Source organism: Leptopilina heterotoma, unplaced genomic scaffold (genome assembly GCF_015476425.1).
Source record: "Leptopilina heterotoma isolate Lh14 unplaced genomic scaffold, ASM1547642v1 Lhet_183, whole genome shotgun sequence".
NCBI classification, from domain to species: domain Eukaryota; kingdom Metazoa; phylum Arthropoda; class Insecta; order Hymenoptera; family Figitidae; genus Leptopilina; species Leptopilina heterotoma.
The window spans coordinates 1,408,752-1,427,275 of record NW_025110901.1 but is presented as its reverse complement, the minus strand read 5'-3'; the positions used below and the strand labels follow the sequence as shown (position 1 = coordinate 1,427,275).

The window sequence follows — 18,524 nt, the reverse complement described above, 5'->3', positions numbered from 1 at the left end:
TATTATTTATTACTATTATATTATTTTTCTAATTCTACATAATTATTAATTAAAAGTGTGAAAAATTTAGAATTTCAAAGTTTTTAATTGAATTATCATAAAGAATTTTATAAACAAAATTTTAAATAATTGAATTATCATAAAGAATTTTATAAACAAAATTTTAAATAATTGAATTATCATGACAAGTTTTAATAAAATTTTTAAAAATAATTTCATTTTTCGAGAAATTTGATTAAAATTGTACTTTAATTGAATTTTAAAAATTGAACTTTGCCAAAGAATTTTATAAAAGTTTTTGATAATAATGCTTGTGATATTTCAGGAATTCAATTCTTTTTAATACAATTTTGATAAAATTTTTCGAACGGTTTCAATTATTTTTAGAAACTGCAAAAAAAAATTTCTAAAAAATTCAATTATTCTCAAAAGTTTTGATCAAATTGTTTGTAAAATTGAATTATTTTAGAAATGTTCAATTAAAAAAAAACAAAATTTAATAAATTTAAAGAAATCCTTTAAAAAAAAATTTAATTGTTTACTAAAAGTCTAATAAAGCTTAAAATAATTTTAATAAAATTATTAATTACAGTTATTAATTTTCACGATTATTTTAGAAACTTCAAAAAAGTTCTTCTAGAATTCAATTATTTAAATAGAAAAATTCAATTTTATATATAACTGTAACTTTTCATTGGTTTCTTCTAAACTAATTAAAAATTGAAATTATATTAATTAAATTAAATTAATTTAAATTTAACTTAAATTTAAAAAATTGCAATTAAAAAATTCTAAGAATTACTTTTTAAAAAATATTTTAATACAACTTTTCGAAGCTACTTTTCATAAATTTGCACTTCAAGATTTTCCATTAAATATTTTGAAAATTCAATTATTTTTAAATTTTACAATTAAAATCCTTCAAAAGTTTATTTTAAAAAATTAAAATAAAATACTTGAAAAAATCAATAACATTTTCATTTAAATTTTACAAAATTTCAAATATTTAAAATGCTTTTAATTGTATATTTCAAAAATTTAATTACATAAATTATTCAAAACTAATTTTTGAAAGATTTGTCTATATTTATTTTTTATATTATAAAAATAGAAATAAGTTGCATTTTATACTAAAAATGTGGTATTTTTTGCAATATTTAAAAGAAAAGTATTTCTCTCAGATTGAAATTGATGAAAATTAAAATATTAAAAAATAAAAAATTATATTTTCTTTAGTTCTTTAGTTTTATAAGGTTCTTTGGTTTTATAAGATATATTTGTTATGCAAAATTTTTTATCCGTCCAAATTTAAACAAATTTAATTTTTCTCTTAGCTTTTAATTAATTTAAGTCATTGTTTTCAAAAAAAAATTTTGTTTAAAAATTGTCGATTAATTAAAATTTTTTTATGATTTTTTGAGAATTATTGTCTTTTTGATTATGGTAAATTTATTAACTAAATTAAAAATGAATTAACAATACTAAAAATGAACTAAATTAAAAATTAGTTAATCAATTGAATGATTTGATTAATTAACAATTAATTAAAATTAAATTTTAGAAAATTAACTTTTAAGTTAAATTTTAAAAAGTTGTAATTAATATAAAATTTTTTTAACAAATACTTACCCCTGAATGCCTGTAGAAATTTCCGATATTTTTTCTGATAAAGTGAATTAATTAGTGTCTGCCTAGATTTTTCGTAATCCACTCTCAATTAGCATCGTTTCAATTTGAAATTTTAAATTATCCGATGTCTGAGGCTGATAAACCCAACTCGTAAAGTAAACCATTTTTTCCGCATCTCCATTTACATGGGCAATATTTTCGAGAATAATTCGTTTCGTTTTTGCCTCTTCCTTGTACGACGTGTATAAATTCTCCACTGTATTTGCTGATAAATAAAAATTAAAATCAACATTTTAAATAAACGTTTTTTAAAATTATTTTATATGAACATTTTAAAAAATTTAATAAAAATAAAAAACTTATTTATTTTTTGAAATTTATATTTTTAAAATTATTTTAAAAAATATGTTTCGAATTACACGTGAGTGAAATTTTCTCAACTTTTATGATCAAGGATTAGAATAGTGAAAAATATTTTTTTAAATAAAAAAAAAACTATTTTTTTTTATTACAAATTCTTCTTTTTTAAGTTGTTGATGAAAAAACATTGTGGAAACATTTAAAGACAAAAATTTTAATGGAGAAATATTTTTTCCTTCTAAATTGTTGATTAAAAACGTAAACTTGATCAACGTGGAATTATTTTTTTTAATTTAAAAATTAAATGTAATTTAATTTAATTTTACAAATTATTATTTTAAATAAACTTTTTAGAAATTATTTATATTGAAAGTTATTTTAAATAAATATATTGAAAGTTATTTTAAATAAACTTTTTAGAAATTATTTTAAATAAATTATATTGAAAGTTATTTTAAATAAATATTTACCAAATTTTTCTACAGGCCATGTGGAAAATAAAATTGTCCCACTCGTGTTCAATGACTGCAATTTTTTCAATTTTTGATAAGAATTTTGTAAATTACAAACAATTGCATCCTGAAAAAATAACAATTTATAAAAATATATATTTTTCTTTTGGTAAAAACTAAAAATAATAATAATTATGAGTAATATTTTCTTACTATTTCATCGCAAATTTTTTCCAGCGATGAGCATAAATTAATTAATTCATCGGGATATGATTCATCGGTTTTTAAATCGATTACAGATTGTACAATTGGAATTCCTTTTAAATGAATAGTATTCCATTTTTGAATATTTGTATGCACTTCTATCACTGAATCTCTTACAATTAGTGGAATTCCCGTTAACGCTTTTCCTTTTGTCACCGGAGAACTCGAAACTGTTAATTATAATTCAATTACATCCGAAATATAAAAAATATTCAAAAAATTATTTTTATACTTATTTATGCGATACGTTATTTGTAGTTATAAAATAAAAGTAATTTTTGATTTCAGTAAGGAAAATAAAAAAGAATTGTTTTTAAAAATCAAGAAAGTTTTGAACCAATTTTATATACAAATCATACAAATTTCTACAACATACTTTTGAGGTTATGTTCTACTATAAAAAACTTTTAATTTCAAATTCAAAATAAAATATAAAAATTAAATACAGTGGTATTTTAACTAACACAAAAATCCAATCCTTATTGCTTGATAAAATAATTCCGAATGTAATTATCGAATAATAAACTAAATAAGTTAAAAAAAACACAAAACTTTTGGTATTGTCACTTTTTGACAATATCTTTTAAACATGAAAAATATGAAAAATAAGTTTATGAAAATGGGAAATTAAAAAAAATACTTACTGGTAACTGGAGTAAATTGTTTTAAATTCTTTTCCATGTTTAATGAAATTATTTTCAGTTTAAATTGTTTTTCAATTGAATTTGGAACACTTCTAAAACTACTTCAGGGGCGTAATAAAAAATAAAGGCGCCCTGTTCAATGGCGATGAACGTAGAAATGATTTCACCTGACACCTGACAATTTTTTGTTCAACTTTATTCAATTTTCTACATTACCGACACAAATACAAATTCCGATTATCAATTTAGGAAAATTACTTTCCCGTAAAGGAATTTTTTCATAAATTGACCATCTACCGTCCTTTTAAAATCTTTTTACTTTTTACGCTTTTTACGAAATATATTCTAAAAAATTATAATGATCATAACCTATAAATTTGCTATAAAATGTATAAAATCGATAAAATCACAACGATCACAACAAATAATTGCAAGAATTTGTTGTATTTCGTGATTATCGCAACTTTAGAAAACAAGAATATATATTATATTGCCCTTAAAGTTAAAAAATATTCTAAACTAAAGAAATTAAAAAAAAACTTACCATTTTTTAGGTGTGAAAATTGCAGAAAATAAATACCAATGATATGATACCAAATGTACCAAATTCGCAAAATTTTCTCCACAGGAAGTGAAAGAGTTTGTCTGCTATTTTGATTGGTTGAATGTATTTTTGGCGGGAAACTAAAATCCCCAGTGTTGCCATCTGTCGTCAGTTGTACCAAAACTCACTAGGAAAATCAAAAGATCAATATACTTCTCTGCATTACCGACTACAACTCGCACTCTCATTGGTCATCTGAAAAGAGAGGGAAATTCCGTTTAAATTTAAAAACTATTCACCAAATTTTGTCTACAAAAATAAAAAATTACTCAGTAAAATGTAATTGAAAAGAAAGAAATAATAATCATTTATAAATAACTAATAATTAATTAACAATATTTTTATTATATCAAATAGAATCAGTTTCTTGCTGCAGACAAGCGAAAATCAATAATAACTATTTATTTATTTATTAATAATAAAATATTTAACGTTCGAGTAGTTTAATAATAAGAAAAATAAAAACGAAGACCATATGTTTTCGTTTTTATTTTCCCAACTATTTATTACATTCCTGATGTAGAATAAGTCAATAAATAAATATTAATTATAAATAATATTTAAAGGATAACTGACAAAATAAATTAAAAAAATAAATGTTTAATAAATTGTTAACATTATTTATAATTATTATTTCCTGAATTATTTATAATAATTATAAACTGTCATTGTAAAGTAATTATAATAATTATTATTACAAAATAATTATAATTATTTATAATTAATTAAATTATCAATTATTATTATAAAATAATTATAATTTTTATTATTACAAAATAATTATAATTGTTATGGTTACAGAATAATTATAATTATTATTATAATAATTATAATTAATTATCAATTAATAATTTTTATTCTGTATAATAATTATAATTACTTTTTTGAATTCTATATAATAATTACATATAATTTATAATTATCGAAATATTTTGTAAATCGAAAGAGAATTGACCGCAATTATCAATTTGACCTCAAATTAATAATAACAACGTAATAAGAAAAATTGCGTATATTATTTTTTTTTATCTTAGGTATCAACAAATTTTAATATTAGTTTCCGCGTTCGAGAAAAAAATAGCGGAATCAAATAATGACATTAAAGTCATGTAATATTATAATAATGTTAAGGAGAATTAAAAATTGACCTTATATAATAAGCACTTTTTTTGTACACAATGAGGCTTGGACTCAGTCGTGAAAATGTTCATTGTAACATGATAAATTGAAATTTTCCATCATCTCATTTGCATTAAACTATAAGTCAGTTTGTAACGAGCGCAACTCCTTGTGTTATGAGTGCACTGGGGAATGTATTCTTGGCTGTGCAGGAGAAGTTAGCGATCTATTTACTCTCAGTGCCTGTTCACGTCGACATTCCTCCTCCTGTTTTTGCAACTGTTCCTTGAAAACTAAAAGTTCCCTCGTTCGTTGATAAACAGGATCCTGAAAATAATTCATTTCTTCAAAAATCATCGAAAGAAAATTTTTTTTTAATTTGTAAATAATTCAAACTTATTTTGTCATATATTGCATGAGAATTAAAATTTCTATAAAATTATTATAGAAAAAAAAATAGAATTAAGTAGAAAGAAATAAAGTCAAAAAATAAAATTTAATGGAATTAAATGAAATAGAAAAATAAAATTAAATGGAATTAAATAAAATTAAAAAATAAAATTAAAAATAATTAAATGACAGAGTTCGCACTCGATATTGATTTTAAAAAAGTAGCTTTCAATCTAAAAAAAAGTAGTAAAAAAAAGTAGCTATCGAAAAATTAAACTTGACGACCAAAAAACTCGTTTTATTAATCATCAATGAATTTAAATATTTATAAAAATAATTTAATTCTTGCGAAGAATTTTATAAAAATTTTTAAATCATTCTTTTCTTCGACTAATTTTATGCAAATTCTAATTTACCTAATTAATTAAATTTTTAAGAAATTTCTATCATTCATGAAAAGAATTGAATTCTTACGAAGATTTTTACAAAAAAAAAATGTTAAATAATTGAATTCTGTTTGGAAATTTTATGAAAATAGTAGATATTGAAAATCATTGAAATGCGAAAAGTTTTTAAAAATAATTAAATTTTACAAAGAATTCAATTGAAATTTTTGCCAATAATTGAATGTCTGTGTGATATTTTATTAAAATTTTTGGAAAATAATTGAATTCCAAAAAACCATTTTATTATTTATTAAAATAATTGAATTCTTGCGAAAAATTTTATTAGAAATTTTTAAAATAATTTAATTTCCAAGAAAAAATCTATTACTTTTAAAAATTATAAATAAATTAATTCTTGAGATGAATATTGTTATTTATGAAAATAATTGAATTTTGAAAAGAATTTTATTAAAATGCCTGAAAATAATTGAATTTTCGGGAATAATTATTTGTTATTTATCAACATAATTGAATTTCGTCGAAGAATTATTTATGTAAATAATTGAATGTTAGGGAAGAATTTTATTAAAATCTAAAAGAATAATTGAATTATTTCAAAAAAATTTAATTAAAATTGCATTTAAAATAATTGATTTCTTTCGAACAATTTTATTAAAATATTTGAAAAATAATTGAATTCCTGTGAAAAATTGTAATATTTTTGTAAATAATTGAATTCTTCCAAAGAATTTAAAATAAACATTTTTTTTAAATAATTGATTTTCTCGAGGAATTGAACTTAAAATTTTTTTAAAATAATTGCATTTTTTAAACAATTCCTGTAAAATTGTATTAAAAATAATTGAAATCCTGCGTTGAATTTTATTATTTATGAAAATAATTGAATAGTTGCTAAGAATTTTATTAAAAATTTTAAAAATAATTGAATACCTAAGAAAAATTTTATTATTTATGTAAATAATTAATTTTTTCGAAATGTAATAAATATTATGAACATTTTATTTTAAATAATTGAATTCTTGTGGAAAACTTTATTTGTGAAAATAATTAAATTTTTCGATTAATTAATTTAAAATAGTAATAAAAATAATTGAAATTCTTTAATGAGTTTTATTGTTTATGAAAATAATTGAATTCTTGCTTAGAATATTATCAAAATTTTTTTTTTAAAATTGAATTTCTATGAAAAATGTTATTATTAGTGAAAGTAATTGAATTATTCTGAAGAATTGTATAAAAATTTCATTAAGTAATTGATTTTTTTTGAAAATGCTATTTTAAGAATTGAATTCCTGTGGAAATTTGATAAAAATAATTGAATTTTGTATGAATTCTATCAATTTTTTTAAAAATTGAATTCTTTTGCGAAATTTTATGAAAATTCTAGATATTGAAAATAATTGAATTTCGAATATTTTTTGAAAATAATTGAATCGTTTTAAAGAATTACAATATAATTTTTGAGAATACTTTTTTGATTTCTAGTATTAGCGAATTTAAGGTAGTGGAAATTCTAAAAAAAACAGAAACAATTAAATAAAATAGAAAATGAAAATTGAATGAAGTTAAATAAAATCAAAAAATGAAATTCGATAGAATTAAATAAAACAGAAAAATAAAGAATAAAACAAAATTAATAAAAAATGAATATATTTTTATATATTTCATAAAGAAATTTATAAAAAATATATTTAAAAATTCTAGTAAAAATATGTATAAAAAATGTATATAAAATCAAAAGAATGAACCAAAGTTTCTCTATGTTTTTTTTTTGAGACGTTTAATTTTTTGCTTGGAAGTCAGAATTTAAATATTGAAATTCTTTAATTAAATTAATTTTATTACGAACCTGCTGTCGCATGCTGGGATTCCACCTGCAATAGAGACTCTTCCAAAGTTTAATGTAACGCATACTGGCAACTGGCATTAATATCAATTGACAATGAGGTCCAGCCCAATAAAGTGGATTTTGATACTGTGATATTTGACTATTAATATAAGACCATAAAGACACGGTTTTTTCCTTCACTTTTTCGTGAACTCGCTCCCTTTCACTGTAATAAAAAACAAAATAGATTTTTTCTTTCCCTTTGTTTTTAAATAATATTAATTTCACAGGAATTTGAAGATAAAATTAATGTCTAACGTAAAATTTATACTTAAGCAAATTTAAACAAATCAGTAATATTTTTAATTAAAATTCATTTGTAAACTTAAAAACAATACTTTAAATCAAAATTAATTTCAAACTGTAATGTAATATTTAGAATTCAAATTAATTTTAAAATCAAAAGCAATATTAAAAATAATATTTATGATAATATAAATAATAATGTATAATTATATTAAATAATATTTTGAATTAAAATTAGTTTCAAATAGAAAAGTAATTTTTAAAATTCAAATTGAATTTAAACTCAAAAGAAATATTTTTAAAAAAAAAATTTTCTTTGTGTCATTAAAAAAGAAGACAAAAGATATAATTTTCCATTTTAAAAAATAGAAAAATAGAAGGGTGAACGACAAAAAGAAATTCTAAAGTACCTGTTAAATAAAAACGTGCCAAATCGACAAGAATATAGATGATCGAGAATTGTTATAAGAAAATGTTCGTTGAATTGAAATGCATTCGGAAATTCTTGTGTTATTTGCCAGACACAATCGATAAATTGCAAAAACACTGGCGATCGATCTGCGTCACTGTGATGCTCATCACCGTGTCCAATTCTCTGTATCAGAAATGATAAGAATTATAACGTAAATAATATAAATGTATAAAATTTTTAGTTAGTTAATAATTATTTAAAAATCTTACGTGTTGAAATTTATGACCAAAACTGAGCCATTCTTTTTCAATCAGTACTTCGAAGCCTTTAATTGTTCGATAATATGGATCGAGCATCAACATTGCCAAAGCCGTCAACTGCAAAAACAATTATTTAGTTCTTTAATAATAACTTTTTTGTTTACTAACTTTTTAAAATAATTTTTCTTCTTCAATATTTTCAATTTTAAAATTCAGATATTGAGAATCATTGAATTCTTGCAAAGAATTTTATCAAAAAATTAAATAATAGAATTTCTTCGAAGAATTTTATTATTTAGGAAAATAATTGAATTCTCGCGATGAATTTTATTAAAATTTTTTAAAATTCTTATTAAATTCTTTTCGTTGAATTTCTTTGAGAATATTTTTTAACATAATGGAGTTTCTTTAATAATTTTCATTAAAAATTTTGAAAGTAATTGAATTTTATGAACAATTTCTTTCAAGTTTTTAAAATAATTATTGTTTTTCTAAATAATTTAAATTAAACATTTAATTATATTTAATTTTATTGAAATTTTTAGAAAATAATTAATTGAATTCTTTTAAGAAATTTCTTCAAGTTTTTTTTTGTAAATAATGTAGTTTTTTGAATAATTTTAATTAAAAATTTTGAAAATAATTACATTAAGCAGAAAATTTTTTTCAACTTTTTAAAATATTTGATTTTTTAAATTTATTAAAAGTGTATTGAAAATAATTGAATTCCTGATAAGAATTTTATTATTTACAATAAATAATTTAATTCTTGTAATGAATTTTACTACTTTAAAAAATAATAAAATTGTTTCGAAGGATTTATTAAAATTTCAGAAAATAATTGAAGTTTTTCGAAAAATATTATTAGAATTAAAAAAAAACAAAATTCTTTCATGAAATTTGATCAAAATTGTATTAAAAATAATTCAATTGTTTCGAAGGATTTATTAAAATTTTAGAAAATAATTGAATTCATTTGAAGAATTTTATAACGAATTAAGAAAAAAATTAATATCTTTCGTGAAATTTTATTGAAAATTGATTTTTTGCAAAGATTTTACTATTTATAAAAATAATTGATTTCTTCTGAAGAATATTATTATTTATGAAAATAATTGAATTCTAACGAAGAATTATATTAAAGTTTTTAAAATTATAAACACTAATAATTAATTGATTTTTATCAATAATTGAAAACTAATTTTGACATTTGAATTGATTATAAATTCAATTTTGATTATAATTTATTGACGTTAAATTGAAATTTCGATAATTTTAGATTTCTTGGATTAAAATCGCGTTTTTTTAAAATTAAAATGAGTAGAATCATAGATAAAATTTGAAATTTGTATGAATTAATTGAAAAATCGATAAAAATTTAAATTAATAAATAATAAATTTGTTTTGATCGGTAAAATCACAGAATTATGGATTTCCACCTTTTTCTATCTGTAAATAGATTTTATATCTATTTTTTTTATGAATAGATAGTTTTAAATATTCTTGAACATTTTATCTTTTTTAAATTGTAAATTAAATTATTTTAAAAATATTTTACATCCGAAATTTAATAAAAATACTGAAAAAGGTAAGAAAAAAGTAAAAAATTATTAAAGTGGGTGAAATTGGAGACAGAAAAGTGAATAGGTAATAAAATTTGATCAGTGAAATTCGATTAATCTACAAAATGAAAAGAAGAAAATGATCAGATATTAACAAAAAAATTGAGAAAATCACCTGAAGAGATCTGTCCCAACCGTCAGAACAATGAACCATCACTGAAGTTTTGTGATTCTCAACTTTCTCGACTATACGAACAGCTCCAGCAAGAATGTACTTTATGTGCTTCAACCAAACAGTTGATTCAATTCCAGATAACCATCTAGCCTCGTCAATATTTGGGAAACATAATTCTAAAAAGCAAAATTTTTAATTAAGTTAAAAATAAAAAAAAGTAAAGTAAAAAGAAATTAATTTTTGAAATTAATTTCTTCGTACATTAATTTTCTTTACAAAAAATGAAATTCTCCCACATATCGTTAATTAATTAAAATTTCGTTAATTTGCAAAGAAAAACACCTAATAAAAAATAAAGTAAAACATAATAGTAACAACAAAAGTAAACAATAATTAATAAAATAATTAATAAATAAATAAATAAAAAAATTCTATTTAGAAGTAAAAAATAAACCTTTCAATTTTCGTAGACTCTCTCTCATTACGTGAATATTATGAATATCCAAAAAGACAAGCTCGGCATTTTGATAAGCGTCCTCACTCTCATAACCGCCGCCTCTCGCCTTATTCGCAATTGCATTCGGCATTGGCCTCGCGTCCATAATAAATAACTTATGACTCTGAGCATTCGCGTCCATTATCAATTGAATGTATCGTTCATCTTCGCGACTTCGTTTACCACCAACTCCAACCAGTGGCTGTGCACAACGCGTCAATGTCGCTTGACTCTCGGGATGAATCCACGCGAGAACCGGTAAACGACCGCGACTTCGGAAAGCCGCCGACGCCTGTAAATCTTCATCAGTCGCTGCTACCGGCACCGCCAACACTGCCGGATAACTATCACAAAGCGTAAAATTGTCATTGATTTTCGATATTTTCCACATGTCGTTATTCACTCCCTGAAATAAAAAAAAGAAAAGAATTCATTTAATTACTTTTTCGAAAAGAATACATTTAATTTACAATAATATTTGTTTTAATTTACTAGAAACAACAATAAAAATAATAATAATAACTAAAATAATATTTTGGTTGTGACTCTTTCAAAATTAAATTAGTTAACAAATTAAAATAGAAATTAAATAAAAAGAAGAGAAGAAGAGAAATACCGCAAAAATTTGATTCTATTTTTGACGGACTTTTCCTTGATTTCCATCAAAAATTTTGATTTCCCTGAATAATTTTCAAAAATTTCAATCTAAAATTACTTAAAAATTCAAATATTTTTAACAGAGTTTTAGAAAATTTCAATTTCAATTTCTTTAAACATTTTCAATTCCTCGAAATACTATTTCATACAAAATTAATTATTTTCAATAGAATTTTAGAGAAATTTCAATTACATTCAGCTACTATTTTATATAAAAATCCAATTTTCTTTAAATATTTTAAAAATAATTTTAGGAAATTTCAATAACTTGTTAAAGATTTTCAATTATTTTAACTTCAATTTAATAAAAATTCAATTATTTTTGATAGAATTTAAGAAAATTTCAATTACTTGAAATACTATTCAATAAAAATTCTATTTACTTAACAAATTTTTAAAAGAATTTTAGGAAGTTTCAATTACTTGTAAAAAAAATTTCAATTATTTAAACTACTACTTTTTGATAAAAATTCAATGTTTTAAAAATATTTTTAAAAGAATCTTTGGAAATTTCAATTACTTGTTAAAAATTTTTTAATTAATTGAAACCACTGTTTGATAAAAATTCAATTATTTTTAATAGAATTTAAGGAAATTTCAATTACTTGAAATACTATTTAATAAAAATTCTATTTACTTAACAAATTTTTAAAAGAATTTTAGGAAGTTTCAATTACTTGTAAAAAAAATTTCAATTATTTGAACTACTATTTGATAAAAATTCAATTATTTTTAATGGAATTTTAGAATATTTCAATTATTTTAAAAAATTTTAATTACTTGAACTACTTTTTTTTATAAAAATTCAATGTTTTAAAAATATTTTTTAAAAAATCTTCGGAAATTTCAATTACTTGTTAAAAATTTTCAATTATTTGAACTACTGTTTGATAAAAATTCAATTATTTTAAATAGAATTTAAGGAAATATTAATTACTTGAAATACTATATTTTATAAAAATTAAATTATTATTTTAAAAGAATTTAAGAAAAATTCATTTACTTCAACTAGTATTTTATAAAAATTCAAGTTTTAAAAAATATTTTTAAGAGTTTTAGAAAATTTCAATTACTTTTTAAAAATTTTAATTTTTTTAACTATTTGATAAAAATTTAATTATTTTTAATGGAATATAAGAAAATTTCAATTACTTTAATTACTATTTTAAAAAAATTCAATTTAATTAAAAATATTTTCATAGAATTTTAGGAAGTTTTAATTATTTGTAAAAAATTGTCAATTATTCGAACTACTATTTGGTAAAAATTCAATTATTTTTAATAGAATTTTAGAAAATTTCAATTATTTTAAAAATTTTCAATTTTTTCAATTCGATGAATAAGAATTTTTCTTAAATTCCTTTAAAAATAATTGAATTTTTATAAAATAGTATTTCAAGCAATTGAAATTTTCTCAAATTTCTATTTAAAATAATTGAATTTTTATCAAACAGTAGTTCAAATAATTGAAAATTTTTAACAAGTAATTGAAATTTCCAAAGATTATTTTTAAAATATTTTTAAAAAATTGAATTTTTATAAAATAGTAGTTCAAGTAATTGGAAATTTTTAAAATAATTGAAATCTCCTTATATTCGATTAAAAATAATTTAATTTTTATCAAAAAATTTTTGAAGTAATTGAAATTTTTTTGCAAGTAATCGAAACTTTCTAAAATTCTTTTAAAAATTTGTTTTCAATTACCTACGTGAACTTTATAAAAATTCCTTTTTTTAAAAAATATTTTTGAAAGAATCTCAGTAAATTCCAATTACTTATGTTAAAAGTTTTCAATTATTTGAACTACTATTTCATAAAATTTCAATTTTATTTTAAATAGAATTTAAGGAAATTTCAATTACTTAAAAAATTTTCAATTATACTTGAAGTACTATTTTATAAAAAGTCAATTATTTTTAATCTTTATCTTTAAAAATTTGATTATTTTTAAGTAACGGTAAAAATTTTTCTAAGAAATTTAATTATTTTCAATTCAATTTCACAAAATTTTAATTAAATTGAAATTTTTTTAATAAATTTCTTTTAATAATCTATTTTCTTTAACAAATTAGAACTGAGAAATTTATATTTTTGTTTTTCTAATTTTAAATTAAATACTTTAAAATTGAAAAAAAGAATTTATTTCCTTGAAACTTATCTTTATTTAAATATTATTATAGTTCCTTTACAGTAATTAAAATTTTCAAAACTTTAGGTTTAAAACCTTCTAAAAATTAAATTCTGAAAATTGCAACTATTTTTAACTAAAAACTAATTGAGTTAATTAATAATTCATTTTAAAATTTAGTTAATTATAATTGATAACTTCAAAAAAGTTATTCTAGAATTTAATTATTTATAGTAAATTTAATTATTTTCAAAAATAGGAAATAATCAATTCATTCCGATTTAAAATTTATTAAATTGAAAAAAATTTCAAGGTTTTTAAATTTTTGAAAACAATTTTTTTAATTTCGAAAACCAGAATTTTTTTCAGTAATTTAGAATTTTTTTTATTTTTTTTAGTATTTTTAATAAAAAAATTCCTGTCATTTCACTTATTTCTCTGATTTGTGACAACCCTGAATAAAAATAAAACAAGAAAACAAAAGTAGAAATAAAAATAATCAACAAAAGTAAAAAGAAGACTGAAGCTGAATAAATAAAGTTGAAGAAATAAATAAAAATAAAACTAGAAACAATGCGAATAAAAAATAAGTAAAATAAAAAGAATAAGAATTGATAAATAAAAAAAAGGGAAAGTAGAAATAAAAATCAAAGATGGATTAAAATCGATATATGAAAAAAAAGTGTTGAAATAAAAATAAAATTTTCCAAAATACCATTCGTTTCAATTCAGCAATTGGTTCATAAACGCTCCATCCATTTTCAGGAAATGTTTCCGAATATTCAAAAGCAAAGAGTGGCATTTTCTTTGAAACAGGAAACGAATATTGTTGAAGTTTCTCAAAAACATTACGCCGCGAATGATTCTCTTGTTTATGGGCGAACCTCAAATTACGCATGTCCTTGCAAAAAATTTCAATTCCATAGGAATTCTCGCCACGACTCGATGCACCGCCGACTTTTTCAATTCGACTCACAACACCCAATGGCATTTCAATAATATAAGGCGGTTCACGATCTGTACTGCGAAAATAAAGTCTGTAATTCGTGACACTGAGACAACCTCGCGCTGGTCCTGAATAAGGACAGATGTACGTCACTTCACGAGCACCACCTCGCATTCTTTCGCCATTTAATAGCGGTGGTCCTGCCTCTCCGGTCGTCAAATTCTAGTGGAAAAGGAAAAAAAACAATTTTCAATTAGTAACAATTCTATAAAATTTAATTCTAATTCAACTAAAACAATTGTAGAACAATGATATTGTAATTAAAACTATTGCAATTAGAAATATTGTTACTCAAAAAAATTTTGTAATTAAAATATTATAGATAAAAATATTGCAATCAAAAGAATATTTTAAAAATCAAATGTATTGCAATTGGAAATATTGTAATTAAAAATATTGCAATCAGAAGAATATTTTAAGAATCAAAAATATTATAATTGAAAATATTGTAGTTAGAATTATTGAATCAAAAGAAAGTTTAAAAAACAGGCCTCGGATATTAGGACTTTTTCGACTTTTTTCGACAATTTTTAAAAAATACGCCTTTTCGACTTATTTTCAAAAATTACAACTTTTCGACTTTTCGTCCAAATATTGCAATAATTTTTCTTATAAAATGCAACTTATTTCGATTTTTATATAGTGTGAAAAATAACTATAAACAAATCTTCAAAAATTATTTTTTAATAATTTTTCTAATTAAATTTTCAAAATTTACAATAAAAAAGAGTTTTAATAATTGAAATTTTGTAAAATTTAATTGAAAATAATTAATTTTTTTTCAAAGTGTTTTATAAAAATTTTTGAAAATCAACTTTTGAAGAATTTTAATTGCAAATTTTGAAAATAATTGATTTCCCAAAAATTTAAATGAAAAATCTTCAAGTGTAAATTTAAAAAAGGTAATTAATGCAAATTAGCTTCTAAAAAATATATTAAAATAATTTTGAAAAAAAAAATTCTTAGAATTTGTGCATTTTAATTTTTTAAAATTCAATTATTTTCAATATTTTCAAATATAAATTTCCAAAAATTAAAATATTTAAAAATTCACTTTTTCAGATTTATTAAAATTTTGGAAAAATCACGTTTATATTAATAATTAAAATTCTTCAAAAATTCAAATATTTTTTTAATTGAATTTACCAAATTTCAATTGTTTGGAAATTTTTCAATTGTATATAATAGAAAAACTATTATCTTTCATAAATTATTTTAAAAATATTTTGAAAAAATTAATTTTAAGAATTCCTTTATTATAATTTTTGAAAAATTAATTAATAACTTAAAAAACATGGACAGTTACAATTATTATAAAAAATTGAATTTTTGCATTTAAATAATTCGAGGCCTGGAAGAATCAAACGTATTGTAATTAAAAATATTGCAATCAAAAGAATATTTTAAGAATTAAAAATATTGTAATTAAAACTATTGCATTCAAAAGAATATTCTAAGAATCAAAAATATTAAAATTAAAAATATTGCATTCAAAAGAATTTTTTAAGAATAAAAAATGTTGTAATTAAACAGATTGCTATCAAAAAATATTTTAAGAGTTAAAAATATTGCAATCAGATGAATATTTCAAAAATCAAAATTATTCTTTGGAATTTGGATTTTTAATAGAATGAAATAAATTTTTGATAGAAATGTAATATTTAAAATTCGAAAAGACTTTGAAAACAGAAAAAACTAAAGAAAAAAATAAATAAAATAGTTCTTTCTAATTTTCTTTACCAGCTCAACTACTTCTTGACTCTCTTTTTTTGTTTCTAAAGCTGAAACAATATTATTATCGGTTGAAGTTGAGCTTGTGGAAAAGCTTTTAGAGTGAGATGCCTTTTCCCAACACTCCTAATGTTTGCATGTAAATTGTAAGACGTAGAATATTAATTTCCAAGAAGTTTTTATTAGTAATTTATAAAATTAATAATAAATAAAATAAAAATCATACCGATTCTTGGCCCATTTTTGAATTAAGAGAACTACTTTTGCTGTCTGTATTGAGAGAATCTGAACTTGCATTTTTCGAATTATTTTGATCCACATTCAATAATTCAACACTCGATTTTTTCTCCATTGCTGTCGTTTAAATAACAACAATTGTCAGTTGTTTTAAAATATCATTGTTTCCTTTATCTGAAAGCAAGAAACAAGAATAAAGTAACAAAAAAACACGATATCAACAATAGCAATAAAAAAATAACAATAAAAATAAAAATAATAGTAACAATAATAATAAATAAAAGGCCAAACAAAAAAAAACAAAAACATCTTTTATTTAAATAATAATAATAGTAATAAAAATAATAATAATAATAATAATAGTAATAATAATAATATAATAATAATTGATAGTAATTAATAGAAATAATGATAAAACTAATGAGAATAATAAAAAATAATAATGAGTGTAAACAAAAAACTATGTAGTTTTCTCTCTATCTTGCAATTAGTGCAAAAAGAATAGAAAAACTTCTGATAAATCACCCTCTGCTTGGAATTTTGTTTTTAATCCATGTAAATAATTGTATAAAAATAAAAATTACACTATTTATCTTGTTTCTGGGTGTGGATTGCGGAGAAAATTATTGTCAACATAACCTCAAAAAACGAAATGTCAAACTCGCACTTACGTGCTTTGTAATAGAAAATAAATACAAATTTAGAAACAAAAGCTCTGTTTGAAATATATTGTCAACAAAGAATAATTTAAAAGGCAACAATGTTAAATAGATTAATTTTAATATTTTCAACTTGTCAATTAACGGTGTCTCACTAGAAAAAGCCACGCCCAGAATATAATGTACACTTCAATATAATTAGCGCACAAATAATTAAAAAATTATTTTTTCCATATAAAACAATTTATTTACTTACCAAATTTAATGACAGGTATTTAATTGTCCTTTTTTTATAATGAAAACATGTTTGTTACTTACATGTCAGCAGTGACAGAAGTAATTCCAAAGTAAATTTTTCAAACAGCGCAAGCGTCATTATATCGATGCTCATTGGCTACTTACTTCCGCGGGAATTTGAACTAATTTGAAATCGTAATATTTGTTATAATGCAAAAAACGAATATTTATAACAATATAACAAGAAAATGTTGAAATTATTATTAAAAATTAAAAATTATTATTAAAAAAAACTCCATAAATTTGATAAAATGTAATTATAAATGTAAATATTTGTATTTGAGTATAGAAAAAAATATTTGAAATGATTAGAAAATTCAAATTCTCCCGGCAGTTAAGAACCAATCGACGTATTATTGCTACGCTTGCGCAGTGATAAAAAACAGACTTTTGGAATACGCATTACGTCATATTTTCGATATTCTATCGTAAAAAATTTATCGATGTTCTCGGAATCGATCAATACCGTTAAGTTTGTTTATTTTGTTGTTTTTGTTCACAAAATGAAGAGATGCTACAAAATTGTTGTATTTTCTACAATTTATTAGTTTACTACGTTTACTACTTCCTTTCGAAACACTTATTTACTAATATTTTTGTACTTTAATAGGTAAAAACGTAAATACTGTCCAAACTGTCACATTTCTATTTTGAGGTTATGTTTAAAACCTGACGATTGTCAAGTGTCAATTGTTTACCTTTTCCATCAATTTTTTTGTTTCGAATTTTTTACTAATTTTTCGTATAAAATCCTACATGGATTAAAAAATCATAAACAAATTTGCCTGTTGATGAAAATTAAATTAAATTGCATTTTAAATTATTAAGACTGAAGGTGAAAAAAAAATTATTTATAAGTTTACAAAATAAATACAAAAAAATTATCTTTTTAGTTGTCATT

At 20.4% G+C, this 18,524-nt stretch overlaps 2 protein-coding genes across 4 annotated transcripts; both read right to left on the bottom strand.

Annotated features, from left to right (window-relative positions):
- Nucleotides 1-1,691: 1,691 nt before the first annotated feature.
- Nucleotides 1,692-4,126, bottom strand: LOC122500313 (cyclin-dependent kinase 2-interacting protein-like). Its single transcript, XM_043609184.1, has 5 exons — nucleotides 3,894-4,126; nucleotides 3,350-3,523; nucleotides 2,655-2,875; nucleotides 2,502-2,568; nucleotides 1,692-1,894 (listed from the first exon to the last, which is right to left on the bottom strand). The coding sequence occupies exons 2-5, from the start codon at nucleotides 3,384-3,386 to the stop codon at nucleotides 1,692-1,694; spliced, it is 528 nt and encodes a 175-aa protein (XP_043465119.1). The 5' UTR covers nucleotides 3,387-3,523; nucleotides 3,894-4,126.
- An 823-nt stretch (nucleotides 4,127-4,949) lies between these two features.
- On the bottom strand, nucleotides 4,950-17,702 carry LOC122500351 (myotubularin-related protein 2). 3 transcript variants are annotated; one of them, XM_043609250.1, is made up of 10 exons: nucleotides 17,583-17,702; nucleotides 16,657-16,841; nucleotides 16,440-16,556; nucleotides 14,409-14,861; nucleotides 10,867-11,314; nucleotides 10,413-10,588; nucleotides 8,685-8,792; nucleotides 8,414-8,598; nucleotides 7,719-7,923; nucleotides 4,950-5,399 (listed from the first exon to the last, which is right to left on the bottom strand). In XM_043609250.1, the coding sequence occupies exons 2-10, from the start codon at nucleotides 16,780-16,782 to the stop codon at nucleotides 5,247-5,249; spliced, it is 1,971 nt and encodes a 656-aa protein (XP_043465185.1). In that variant the 5' UTR covers nucleotides 16,783-16,841; nucleotides 17,583-17,702; the 3' UTR covers nucleotides 4,950-5,246. The 3 variants fall into 3 exon arrangements, with proteins under 3 accessions (XP_043465185.1, XP_043465183.1, XP_043465184.1); XM_043609248.1 differs by lacking the exon at nucleotides 16,440-16,556; XM_043609249.1 differs by lacking the exons at nucleotides 16,440-16,556; nucleotides 17,583-17,702 and adding an exon at nucleotides 17,252-17,448.
- Between the last annotated feature and the right edge of the window lie 822 nt (nucleotides 17,703-18,524).